This window comes from Salmo trutta, chromosome 13, assembly GCF_901001165.1.
Source record: "Salmo trutta chromosome 13, fSalTru1.1, whole genome shotgun sequence".
In the NCBI taxonomy this organism is placed as follows: Eukaryota; Metazoa; Chordata; class Actinopteri; order Salmoniformes; family Salmonidae; genus Salmo; species Salmo trutta.
In genome coordinates this window covers 51,912,388-51,924,512 of record NC_042969.1, presented here as the reverse complement: position 1 = coordinate 51,924,512, position 12,125 = coordinate 51,912,388, and the positions used below count along the sequence as shown (strand labels likewise).

The 12,125-nt window shown below is 40.5% G+C and overlaps 1 protein-coding gene across 1 annotated transcript; it reads right to left on the bottom strand.

The window, feature by feature from the left end:
• Positions 1 to 9,128: 9,128 nt before the first annotated feature.
• Positions 9,129 to 11,703, bottom strand: LOC115205975 (mRNA decay activator protein ZFP36). Its single transcript, XM_029772442.1, has 2 exons — positions 11,569 to 11,703; positions 9,129 to 11,292 (listed from the first exon to the last, which is right to left on the bottom strand). Exons 1-2 carry the CDS (start codon positions 11,599 to 11,601, stop codon positions 10,231 to 10,233), a joined length of 1,095 nt encoding a protein of 364 aa, XP_029628302.1. The 5' UTR covers positions 11,602 to 11,703; the 3' UTR covers positions 9,129 to 10,230.
• Between the last annotated feature and the right edge of the window lie 422 nt (positions 11,704 to 12,125).

The following is a 12,125-nucleotide window of genomic DNA, read 5'->3' as shown; positions in this document are numbered from 1 at the left end:
TTACATTCGCTCATCTGCTCGTATTTTCCCCATAAACAATGGCTTGACTTACTGATATTACCCTAATACATTTAAAAAAGATTGTGAAGGTTTGGTATGGTGTGGCTATTATTAAGATTTAGCTACTGTAGGCCTATGATATGAAGGCAGGCAGCGCTCCAACTTCCTCCAACAGCTGAAGTTGAGTTGAGGAAGACTGTTACTCCTATAATCTAACAATATCATTTTTATGAAAAAAATTCTGGTCATCTATATCTGTATAGCAGATGCAATAGCCATCTGTAAAGAAATACATATCGGTGTCGTAGCATGCCACCGGCATATCTCTCGCTCTCTCGCTCTCTCTGGGGTTAGGCCTAAGCTTCTCTTCCTTTTATATAGGCTATATATTTATTCAAATTGTAATATCACACAGTGGACACCTAAGCCTATAGGTCTATGCATGCAGTGCCTTGATACATTTAGTCCTCAAATATCTGACAGCTGAACTGTGAGGTGGACAATTATTGTTTTAAGAAAGTTGCCTAAAACGCAATAAAAGAAATTGGCTATAAAGTTTTGTATAACCTACACATCGAAACACAAGGAATAGTGTTTTTCAGTTTATTTATTCTTGCTCACAGATAAAACTGAAGAAATGTAGAATTGACATTAATAAGAATTGCAAAACACTAATTAAAAACACAATATGTGATGTACAGTGCATTCGGAAAGTATTCATACCCCTTCCCGTTCCCACATTTTGTTACGTTACAGCCTTATTCTAAAATTGATAGAATATTTTTTTTCCTACAAAATATTTACTAATGATAAAAACAAAAACAAACAGAAACCCCTTATTTACATAAGTATTCAGACCCTTTGCTGTGAGACTCGAAATGAAGGTTTCCTTTGATCATTCTTGAGATGGTTCTACAATTTGATTGAGGTCCACCTGTGGTAAATTCAATTTATTGGACATGATTTGGAGAGGCACACACCTGTCTATATAAGTCCCACAGTTGACAGTGCATGTCAGAGCACAAACCAAGCCATCAGGTCGAAGGAATTGTCCAAAAGGCACTTAAAGGACACTCAGACCATGAGAAACAAGATTCCCTGGTCTGATGAAACAAAGAATGAACTATTTGGCCTGAATGCCAAACATCAAGTCTGGAGGAAACCTTGCACCATCCCTACGGTGAAGCATGGTGGTGGCAGCATCATGCTGTGGGGATGTTTTTCAGTGGCAGGGACTAGGAGACTAGTCAGGATCGAGGGACAGATGAACAGAGCAAAGTACAGAGAGATCCTTGATGAAAACCTGCTCCAGTGTGCTCCGGATCTCAGACTGAGGAGAAGGTTCACCTTCCAACAGGACAACAACCCTAAGCACACAGCCAAGACAACGCAGGAGTGGCTTCGGGACAAGTCTCTGAATGTCCTTGAGTGGCCCAGCCAGAGCCCGGACTTGAACCCGATCAAACATCTCTGGAGAGACCTGAAAATAGCTGTGCAGCGATGCTTCCCATCCAACCTGACAGAGCTTGAGAGGATCTGCAGAGAAGAATGGGAGAAACTCCCCAAATACAGGTGTGCCATGCTTGTAGTATCATACGCAAGAAGGCTTGAGGCTGTAATCAAATCAAATCAAATTGAATTTGTCACAGGCACTGAGTACAACAGTGCTTACTTTCAAGCCCTAAACCAACAATGCAGTTCAAGAAATAGAGTTAAGAAAATATTTAAAGTAAAAAATAAAAGAACAATAACGAGGCTATATACAGGGGTTACCGGTACCGAGTCATTGTCCGGAGGTACAGGTTAGACAAGGCAATTTGTACATGTAGGTATGAGTGAAGATAAAAAACAGCGAGTGGGTGGGGGGGGGTCAATGTAAATAGTCTGGTTGGCCATTTGATTAATTGTTCAGCAGTCTTATGGCTTGGGGGTTGAAGCTGTTAGGGAGCCTTTTGGACCTAGATTTGTCACTCCGGTACTGCTTGCCATGCGGTAGCATAGAGGGCAGTCTGTGACTTGGGTGACTGGAGTCTTTGACAGTCACCTAGTATATAGGTCCTGGATGGCAGGAAGCTTGGCCCCAGTGATGTTCTGGGCCTTACGCACTCCCCTCTGTAGTGCCTTATGGTCGGATGCCAAGCTGTTGCTCTACAGAGGGTAGTGCCAAAGGTCTGAATACTTTCTAAATTGACTTTAAATAGAATATAGAACACTTGAAACATTACAGGATATTTTTCATGATGGAAATTGAAATGTTAAAATGTGATTGTAAAAAATGTAATGTTTGGGAAAACCATTTAAGAGCTACAGTTATTATACAGTCTGACAGCAGTGGGTAGATTGGCATTTCGCAGGCAGTTCGTACAGGCGGTTATATAGGACAGTTCGTGGGTGTTTCTCAGGAGCCTGGTGGTGCAGTTCCCTCTTTTTGGAGGGAGCAAGTCGTTCAGTGGATGGTCAAGGGTGTGCATGTCCTTCACCAGGTGCACTGCGACTGCTCTCACCTGCTCTGCAGTGACGGGTGGCTGTGGTTGGGCTGCTCCACCTCTGGAGCTGATCCTCAAGGCCCTCCTCTGAACCCTGTCTAGTCAGGCCTGCTGCTTTTTACTGCATCCAACATTTTATAATTTGTTATAGGCTGTTTTTAAGGACATGTAAATGGGGCTCATTTGGCCAACATCACTCTTTCATTGATGGCGCTGGCTATGCCAGGTCGCATCTGAATGCATATGGATGTCTGTAAAACGTCTCAAATGTCTGGTCAATTAAAATCTTCCCTGTCATGTTGTCCGGCACCAATGGCATATGGTTTTTATTAAGATTTTAGAATTTTCGCATGAAAATCTGTCGCCAACTGGATGGGAACCTAGCTATAGACACCCTAAATACTCTGGCAAGTGTGTATGCCTGCACATCATGGTTCACCAGCAGCCCCAAACATCTAAAGAACAAGCTACCAGCCAAACAAGCTTGTAAGAATTGTACTTGAACTCCCCCCTCACACTCATCTTGTAACGGCTGTCTGAAGAGAGAGTAGACCAAGGTGCAGCGGAGTTAGTGTTCATCATGAATATTTAATTACGTAAGAACACGATACAAAAAACAAGAAAACCGACAGCCAAACAGTACTGACAGGTAACACACTGAACAGAAACAATTACCCACAAAACCCAAAGGAAAAACATGCTCCTTATGTGTGACTCCCAATCAGCAACAATGAGCTTCAGCTGTGCCTGATTGGGAGCCACACACGGCCCAAAACAAAGAAATACAAAAACATAGAGAAAGGAACATAGAACGCCCACCCAATGTAACACCCTGGCCTAACCAAAATAAAGAACAAAAACCCCTCTCTATGGCCAGGGCGTTACACATCTCGAGGTTGCGAATTTTTTTGTCTCGATCTCTGTAAAATGTCTGTATCTCTGTAATGTGTCTGTATCTCTGTTATGTGTCTGTATCTCTGTTATGTGTCTGTATCTCTGTTATGTGTCTGTATCTCTGTAATGTGTCTGTATATATGTAATTGTATATGTATTTATGTAAAACATAGGGACCACAATGGAAATAAGTCCCTGAATGTATTGTGCAATCTCGGTCACTTAAGAAAATCTTTATGTATTTATGTATTTTTTTTTTACTGATGAATGGAAAGAGACGTCAGTTACAAAAGAACCCAACATTTGAATGACATTCGGAGATGTCAAGCCAAGCCTTCGATACTGGGTAAGCCTACAAGGTAGGGAGGGATGTATTTTCTGTTTGTCAAAATTGACGTAGTCTTTTTATTGTGGTGTTGAAAATGCAAACCATGATTTTGAAGTGCCTGAAGTCAGTATGCGTTGTTTATTGGTTGTGTGGTGCATTGGCATAGAAACCTGTTGGTGGAAAATTCCTTACATATATTTTATACAGTTATAAATATGGCATCAAAATGTTGAAAGCCTGATTTCCCCCTAGCTGATCATTGTCTGCCAGCCGGCTCTGATCGTAGTGTAATGAGACAGGCAGGGAGAGTGAGCTCATCTGTGGTGGTCGGCGAACCTTCTGGCCCATACCCCTGCATGGTATCAACAGTGCCACAAAAGCATGTTGAAGTGGCAAAGTCGATATCCATATTTATAAACACAGGGTTGCTACAGTTGTTGCTTTTGGTCGTGAACATTATTTTTTAGTTAATTCTATGATGGGGAGGGTGTTCAATTTATTTTACAGACAAGGGGAGGGTCATGCGGAATTTTTTTTTTTTTTTTTACGTTGGGGACACCTTGAGTTGGACCAGCCCCTCCACCCCCAGTACATTTCAATCTGTCCCGTACAATAGCCTGTATCCCATGGCCTGACTTCCCACATAACACCCAATGAATAAAGTCAACACACCACAAAGTCCGAAGTCTTCAATGGAGCTCCCTCAGATGATCTTGATTAATAAAGCCAAACACATTTAAAGCCCATTTCCTAACTCTCTGATTCTTTAGTCAATTTCCCCCATTGTTCAGTTATTTGTTTAGCTTAAACACTTGGCTCAAAGATGTGCCAACTGCCTATACACACACCTGCCAAAATACACGTTCATATAAAGTACCTTTGATTTGACTTGGGTGAAGTTTTAGAGCCAGCCCTGAATGATTATAATAGCACAGGGAGTGCACCGTTCAACCTTGAATGTGCCTGACTCCAAATACAAAACTGTAGCAGTGCTTAATAAATGTGACTGTTGCAATAACTTCTCCATAGCTCATATTGCTGTGCACACATGCTCCACATTAGATATGTAAGAATTCTCCCTCTGTGTTGTTCTTGGCCGGAGGAGTCTTGATAGGATTTGACACTGACTTGCATCGGCAGAATAGAAACCAGACTTGTTTCCATGATGCTGAACACGCCTGTTTCAAGAGGCTTTTGCAATTAATCTTGTCTTGCCTCAGTAACTTGTGCAAATAGACCAGTTCTACCTTTGAACTGCTGCTCTAGCAATCACCTCTCAGCAAACGTTGATAGAGAGTGGTTCAAATTGACTGCTTTCTAACTGTTCATATTGTGGTGCTCCTGAATTAACTTTGCTAGGGTCGCTCATGTTTGTAAAGAAAGTTTGCCTGTTCGTGTTTGTTACTGTAAATAGAAGGATGTGTTTTAGGTATATGTCATTTTTTTTATGGGAAAACAGTAGATACCTTGTTCAAAACATTGCTTTTAGTCATACATGTTTTTCGACGGCCTGTCTGCCAAACAAAACAATGTGCAGACTAGCAAATGTATTATTCAAATGATTTTTGGTTTCGTAAGGCTTCACTGTTTCCAACAGTAGACTGTCTATTAGGCCTACTATCTCCTGTTTGCATGTGGGGATGGGTCTTGACGGTCCACAATGACGCTGATGGAGTAATGTATTTTGTTTATATTTTATCTCTTACTAGTCGTTAAACATTGATGTTGGGATGGGTTTGGCCTCTGATTATGGATCTGCTTGTCTGCACAAAGACAACCTTGCCAGGGCACAGGTAAACCACACTCTGCCTGAGGAAACCTTATGCTAAAAATAAGATTTTTCTCATCCCATTGTCCTTCCTCTGTCCACATTATGAGGTTCTGTAAGAACAGTCATTCTTTTGGGTTTAGGCCACAAGGCCAAGTGAGTTATTGCAGACCCCTAGAGGTCTCTAAAGGCATTGCAAGAAGGAATGGGGGTTAGGATCAGTTTGCCATGCTAATAAATCATCATACTCAGTCCAGAATAGATAGCCACAGAGCTTGCCAGCTTGTAGTCCATAAAAATTTAAATTAGTTACGACTGGTTCGTGCAGCCATTCCTATGGAGAAAGAATAGGGTTTTGTCATAAACGCCGGAAATGAGGTCTGAGGTTAACGCAGGCTTAGGAGATCTTCTAAGTTTTGTTCTATCAGATAATATCAGTCAGTTAACATGGCCTTTATAAATTATGAAGCCTTTATGTGCTTTAGATGCTTGTTTTGATTACATAAATGCTTCAAAATTCACCAAAAGTTACGTTCGCTGATGAAGATTACCTCATAGAAAAAAATGTAATAAATCTCCTAGGCCTGTGTTAACTACAGACCTTATTTTCGGCGTTTATCCCCCCCCAAAAAAAACACTCATTTCCCATAGGCTTTGGCCAACGAGCCATGTTGGAGTTAGTGCCTACAAAAAGACGGCATTAGTAATGCTCTCTATATTGCTTTACCAGTGATTCTGGATATAACATTTTTTTAAATCTGTAGTAAGGTATAACTGTTGAGTCTTGGAATCAGATCAGAGTAGAGCGTATGGGATTCATTTGTGACTCACCACGTGACCATTTCTACAGAACTGGGTCCATCACACAAGGTGTAATGGAGTTTATCATAGACAGTAAATATATCCTCCTAGGCAGGAATCTACAAAACGTAGATTAACTAGCATAATGCTCACATTAGCAATCTATCAAAATGCCAACTAAAGATAGGGATTTCACTAACCATTCCAAAAGATAAAAGGCAAAAATAAACTAAAGAAACACACTATATGCGGCATTACACTGTTGCGGTCCAAACCGCAATGCATGGTCCACCAGCTGTCTATGTTTGCAGTGTGAGGCTATGCCAAACCTAGAGAAAACACACTGCCCGTTTTGTGCTCTGTGTTGGTTATTTGATTTTACTGGACGGCCTCTGTTGTTATGGCAACGCATCCTGTGTCTGTACTGACTTAAAGGACAAGATAAACTAAATGGACTGTGAATTGATTTCTTTATTGATGTGACTGTTGGCCTACAATCACAGTTCCCCTAAGGTAGGTATTTTTGTGTAACGGCATGGTCCACCTCGGGGTGCTGTGAGGGGTCCTCTGGTCCTGCATTCTAAGGTCTTGGTTGAAATACAGAGAAAATGTTATGGCAAGATCATCTGTATTGACAGAAAGATATTCTGTTCTTCAGATCAAACTTGATCTTCCTCCTTGTCGATTGACACCTCTACTACCCCATCTTGAGGAAGAACAGAAGAGGAAAGAGGAAGTGGGAAAGGCAACAAATAAATAGATGTGAATTTGTCATATCCTTTGTCTCACTTGTAGCTGTCAAAATTAGATACGCTGCGGTTTCAACAATGCTGTTTATCTCATGCATCAACCATTGAGTGGGGGACACTTTCCTTAAGCTAGAAGTGAAAACCACGCTAGCAGCACCATGTAAGATAACATTACCTTAACAAATAACAATAGCTTGTGCTCCCACTCTATAGTATGTGGGCAATGTAGGTCTACGTGGACAAATTGTTGCCGCTATTGATCTGTCTGTATTGGTGAGCTGTTCAAAGGTTGTGTTTTCCCTACAGATGGATTAGGGCTATGTACGTGCATGCACAGATAACTGATCTCAGGACAGGTTTATCTGGAGGTGTTTGCCTTTAGCACTGTTTCTTCACTGCTGATTGCATTGACAGTGAGAAGATAGCATATCCAATCCATTGGCGTAGCCTGATTTGTATTAGTAGGCTATTCCCAGCAACCTCTCATTTAGAGTAAATGGCAAACTGAAAAGCGTATGAACTTGGTAGCATATAGGGTTACAAAGCTACTGGTAATTTACCAAAGTTACCGGAACATTCAGTAATTTTACTAATTAACAGCATAACTTTGGTTATTCATGTGTAGTATTTATTATATCTGTGTGTACATATTGTCCATGAGTTTCTAGTTGATAGACCATATGGTTCAAGAGAAAATAGCCTAAATAATGAAAAAATGAGGGCTTAATTTTCAATTAACTCTACAACTCTTCCAACTATTGACTTTTTTTCACAACTGCCACCAGTTTGACGCTAATGCATTGACAACTACATATTGACACAGTAAAATAAATGTTTGTAAACATTTTTTATTTATAATTAGAAAGGATATTTCATGCTGAAACTCTCATATTAATCACCAATGCTATTCAATAAGTTGATTGTTTATATTTAGCATAATGTTTTACAGCTTTGCTATTATTTTTATATTTTAAAATCATCTTATTCAATTCTTTCACATATTTTACATGCAATAAGGCCGCACAGAGGGACAGAGATTATTACAGACACGTGGAAATCTGAAGTACCCAAAAGGGCCACTAGATGTCTTTTGATAGATTACATAAAATCCTTGAAAGATACAGAAATTCTAAAGTTTCCAGTAATATACCCAACCTTTTTAAGCCTAGTAGCATGTCTGATCCCATCAGAAATGTGCAGCGTATAGACTTTTGAAGGCCTTACCGGATTGAGGAAAAGTAGGCTATTAAAGTAGTGAGGTTGATTTAACACTATAAACCTCACATTTCAAATACAAGGTTTAAGGAAGTGTTTGCATTGCTCTTTGTGTTCATCCTGTGCCCATATTAAAAACTTATCAATAAAAACTTTGTCAGCTATCCTTACATGAAGGGACAAATTGCAAAAGGAGATTTCTGGAGTTCACTTGTAATACAAGGCCTTTCTGATGCAATCCAGTCATATCTGACATCATAAAAATGGATACCCATTGGGGATAAGAATGGCAAGTATTGGTACACACTCAAGTGTATACAGAGCAGAGGAAAGACGGTTAACCATGGCAACCTTGCCAGTAAGTAAACACAAGGGTGAGCACAGGGCGTCCTAAGAGAGGAATGTCAAATATGCACAGGCACTTGACCACACAGCTAGGTTACAGCTCAGCTCCCTATCTAATGGTCAACACACCAACTCCAGCATATCCACATGGCTAGTTATGAAACTGAGCTCTATGCATGCAGGATAAGGACTAAGTTGTTGTTTTGGGTCAAATGCCTTCAGTGACTGACACAGTATTCGGGCCAAATACAATATCACCCATTTGTGTTGACATAACAGCCATCTATAGAAAGATATAGCCTGGTTGCTCACAGCGAGAAAATGAGCGTATCTTCTGTTTCTATTTTTGTATTATTTAAGCACAAAATACAGTTTGATCATATGATAACTTATGTGTTGTGTGTATCATTGCGTAAACCATGTATTCTGCCCTCATATAGCTTCTGTTTGTGTTGTCATCAAGTAGTAAGGAATGTTTGCCTTATTGAATCAAACTTAAGACAAGCTGTAAAACTGACAAAAAGACCATTAAATGCAAGAAATTAAATTTCTTTATCATTTTCATTTATTTCTCCTGTTCGGGCGATCAAAAATAAATTCATTCTTTTTTTCTTAATAATTCACACATCGTTTTCACAGACCCTGACATGTTCTTGATAAATAAGTACAAAATACATTGGTATTAACACAATAAATATCATAATAAATATATTAGTTAAGTCTATACAATTACAAAAGGCAAATAGGTCAACCTATAGTCTATGGAAATACTGTGATGTTACAGTCCCTGATGAAATAGAAGTCACCTACTACAGCTGAGTAAGACCCAACCAGGGTTGTCAAAACATTATGCAACAAAACAGGTCTCTAAATAAATGGCAAGATTACACAAATACCCCCCTCCTAGATCTGTGACATACACAGACGGCGTACTAGCACCTTCTCACTTTTGTCACAGATGTCTTAAAATATGATGGATGTCCAAAAATAATATGATAAACTGCTCTTACACAGAGAATGTAGCAAAAGTATAAAAGTAAGTATAAAGCTTTGGTTAAATGCTACATAGAGAGACGAGTCTCCCAATACCTATTTTAAAGTGCATATCACAGTGAGAGAATGTCTTGTTGTCATTTTTCAAGTCACATTGATGGTTTGAATATTTTCAACAGTTTGTGGCATACACATGAATACCAACAGTATGAATAGATCTGACAAATAGTTCTGGCAGCTTACTAAACGGAGGGGAGTCTTTTGTTTCATATGATCATATATTTGAAGGACTAATCGAAGTAATCCAGCTAAAGTAAGGCTACTAGGCCCTTCTCATATTGATTGAGACAGGTAAAGGCACTTAAAACGTCTGTTACTGTCATAACCATCAAGGTCATTTTTAAAGAAAGCAATTAATGGAAGACAAGATGAAAAGTTAAATGAAAATATACATAAGTATAAAAAATATACAGATTTTGATAAGTTTGAGTACCAAATAAATTTCACTGAGCAAGTAATTTACTAATAAATAAACAACAGTATAAAGTGTTGATGCGCATCATATTGATAGGATTTCTGATTTGTGTAAGCAGAACCTTCACAATTGATCGAGGTTCGTGATTTGTATTGTCTCTGTGTGGTTTGGGTTTACTAATCAGAGAGTGACAGGCGCGCAAAGACGGTGAGGCGCTTGTTGCCAGCCCCATCAAAGGTGGGGGACTCTGAACCGCTGGTGCTGCCTGTGCTGGTGCAACTATCCCGATCTGAGAGGGAATCTTCAGAAGAGAAGCGCTGGAGGTTTGGCTGGGTGATGTAGACATTGTTGCGGTCCTCCATAGCGTAAGATTTGTTCAGAGTGTTTGGGAAGTTATTTCCGTGGCCACAAACGCAGCGTGAGGGCTTCTGTCGCTCAACTATCATAGGGATGTTGTGGATGTCACCAACACTGGGTCGGCTCTGACAAAACTGAAATGTGTTGTGTTGGGTGTCATTGAACACTGGGGAGAGAATGTCCGCTGGGGGTGGTGACACCGAGGGCGCACGGGTGAAGCCAAGGGGGTCGTGGAGCGCAGGGGGAGGAGAGCTGCGTGATCTCATGAAACCTGCGAAACTGACGCTCTGACGGAGCTGACGTGGGTTCTGATCAGCAAGTGCTTGGTTGTGGAACTTTTGGGTCAAGGGGGTGAGTTTCTCTTCGTGAATGAAGTGACAGCGGGCTCCATATGGGCAGTAGCCAAAGTTGTAAAAGGTGCGACAGGCCTCCGTTTTGTATTTTGGGTGCCTGTACAAACCGCGCAGCTCAGGCTCTCCATGGGCAAACTGACACTTGCTCCCATATTTACAGCTTCCGTTCTCCTGGAAGCTACGGCACAGTTCGGTTTTGTAACGGTTGGAAGGGAGAGGAGTCGGGTTGTTCAGTGGAGGAAATCCAGGAGGTGGAGGCACTTCGTCCAGGGTCTTCATTTTACCGAAGGAGAGGATATTGGATTCGGTTAGACTCATGGAGCGGTCAGGTCTGAAGGAAACCTGTTGTTTACTTGGAGCCATCTTGCTCCAAATGTCAAGTGGCCAAGGGGTATCATCGTTCAGTTGCTCAGAGTTTAGACTATGTCTTTTTGGTGAGAAGAACGAAGTTGAACTGTTGAGACGAGGTGCCATTGGTTGAATTTGTTGCTGGATGAATGGTTCATCTAAACCAAGATTGATCAGATTCTGTGGAGAGAAATATGACTGTCAATAAATGATCACGTTATACCCATCCTATAGACTACCCAGGATGCAGAATTGTAGCCTATGCCCTGTTCCCAGGTAATCTTTTAATGATGTTAAATATGTTTTGTGAATATTTCAACATGTAATCAAAGTTCAAAGTAGCCTACAACTTATACAATAGTCTAGTAGTAGTTTTTTTACGAACCAAAAGCATAACCATAGCATGTTACTGATCTGAACAAAAACATAAATATAAACACAGTGAATAAACCTTACCCTCGTGATAATATCGTCGATCATATCGGACATGCTTCGATGTGTTCTTGTCCTTTGAAACGTTTTAGTTCGCCTGTCACTTTCAGCTGCAAGACACAGGCGATTGCGCTGCGCTGTTAATGCATTGCTAGCCTTTTATAGTTTGTCTGGGCTGACAGGCAGGCGGGGTTTCCTGTGCTATTTTCCCGGACACCACTCCCATAAAGTTTCGTACACAACTCAACCAACCAAGGTTGCCTAGTTTTTGTAGTTTTAGTCAGCTGTGAAATGTTTCAGTTTCACCAACATTCAAACATAAACGCATCGTATAGACTAGGCTATATATGGCAACAACATAATACGCCCACAAATACTGACACACTTGTTCATTATTTGCCTATGTTCATTAGATTTTCAACCACGATGACGAATAGTTTTGGGGTAGCAGGCTATGATTAACTACTTCGTTGCTGGACACATTTTCCCCAAGGCTGTTACCAGAATTACCCCAGACTTTTTCCTCATTGGTTTCTATGCGTGACACCCGCTCTGTGTTTTTGTAGAACATCTGTCTTTAA

Bases quoted from the DNA above. Each gene is read 5' to 3' on its own strand.
- LOC115205975 (XM_029772442.1), bottom strand. From the start codon at position 11,601: ATGTCCGATATGATCGACGATATTATCACGAGG. The intron at 11,293-11,568 runs GTAAGGTTTATT...TTCTCTCCACAG, and splicing joins TCGACGATATTATCACGAGG to AATCTGATCAATCTTGGTTT.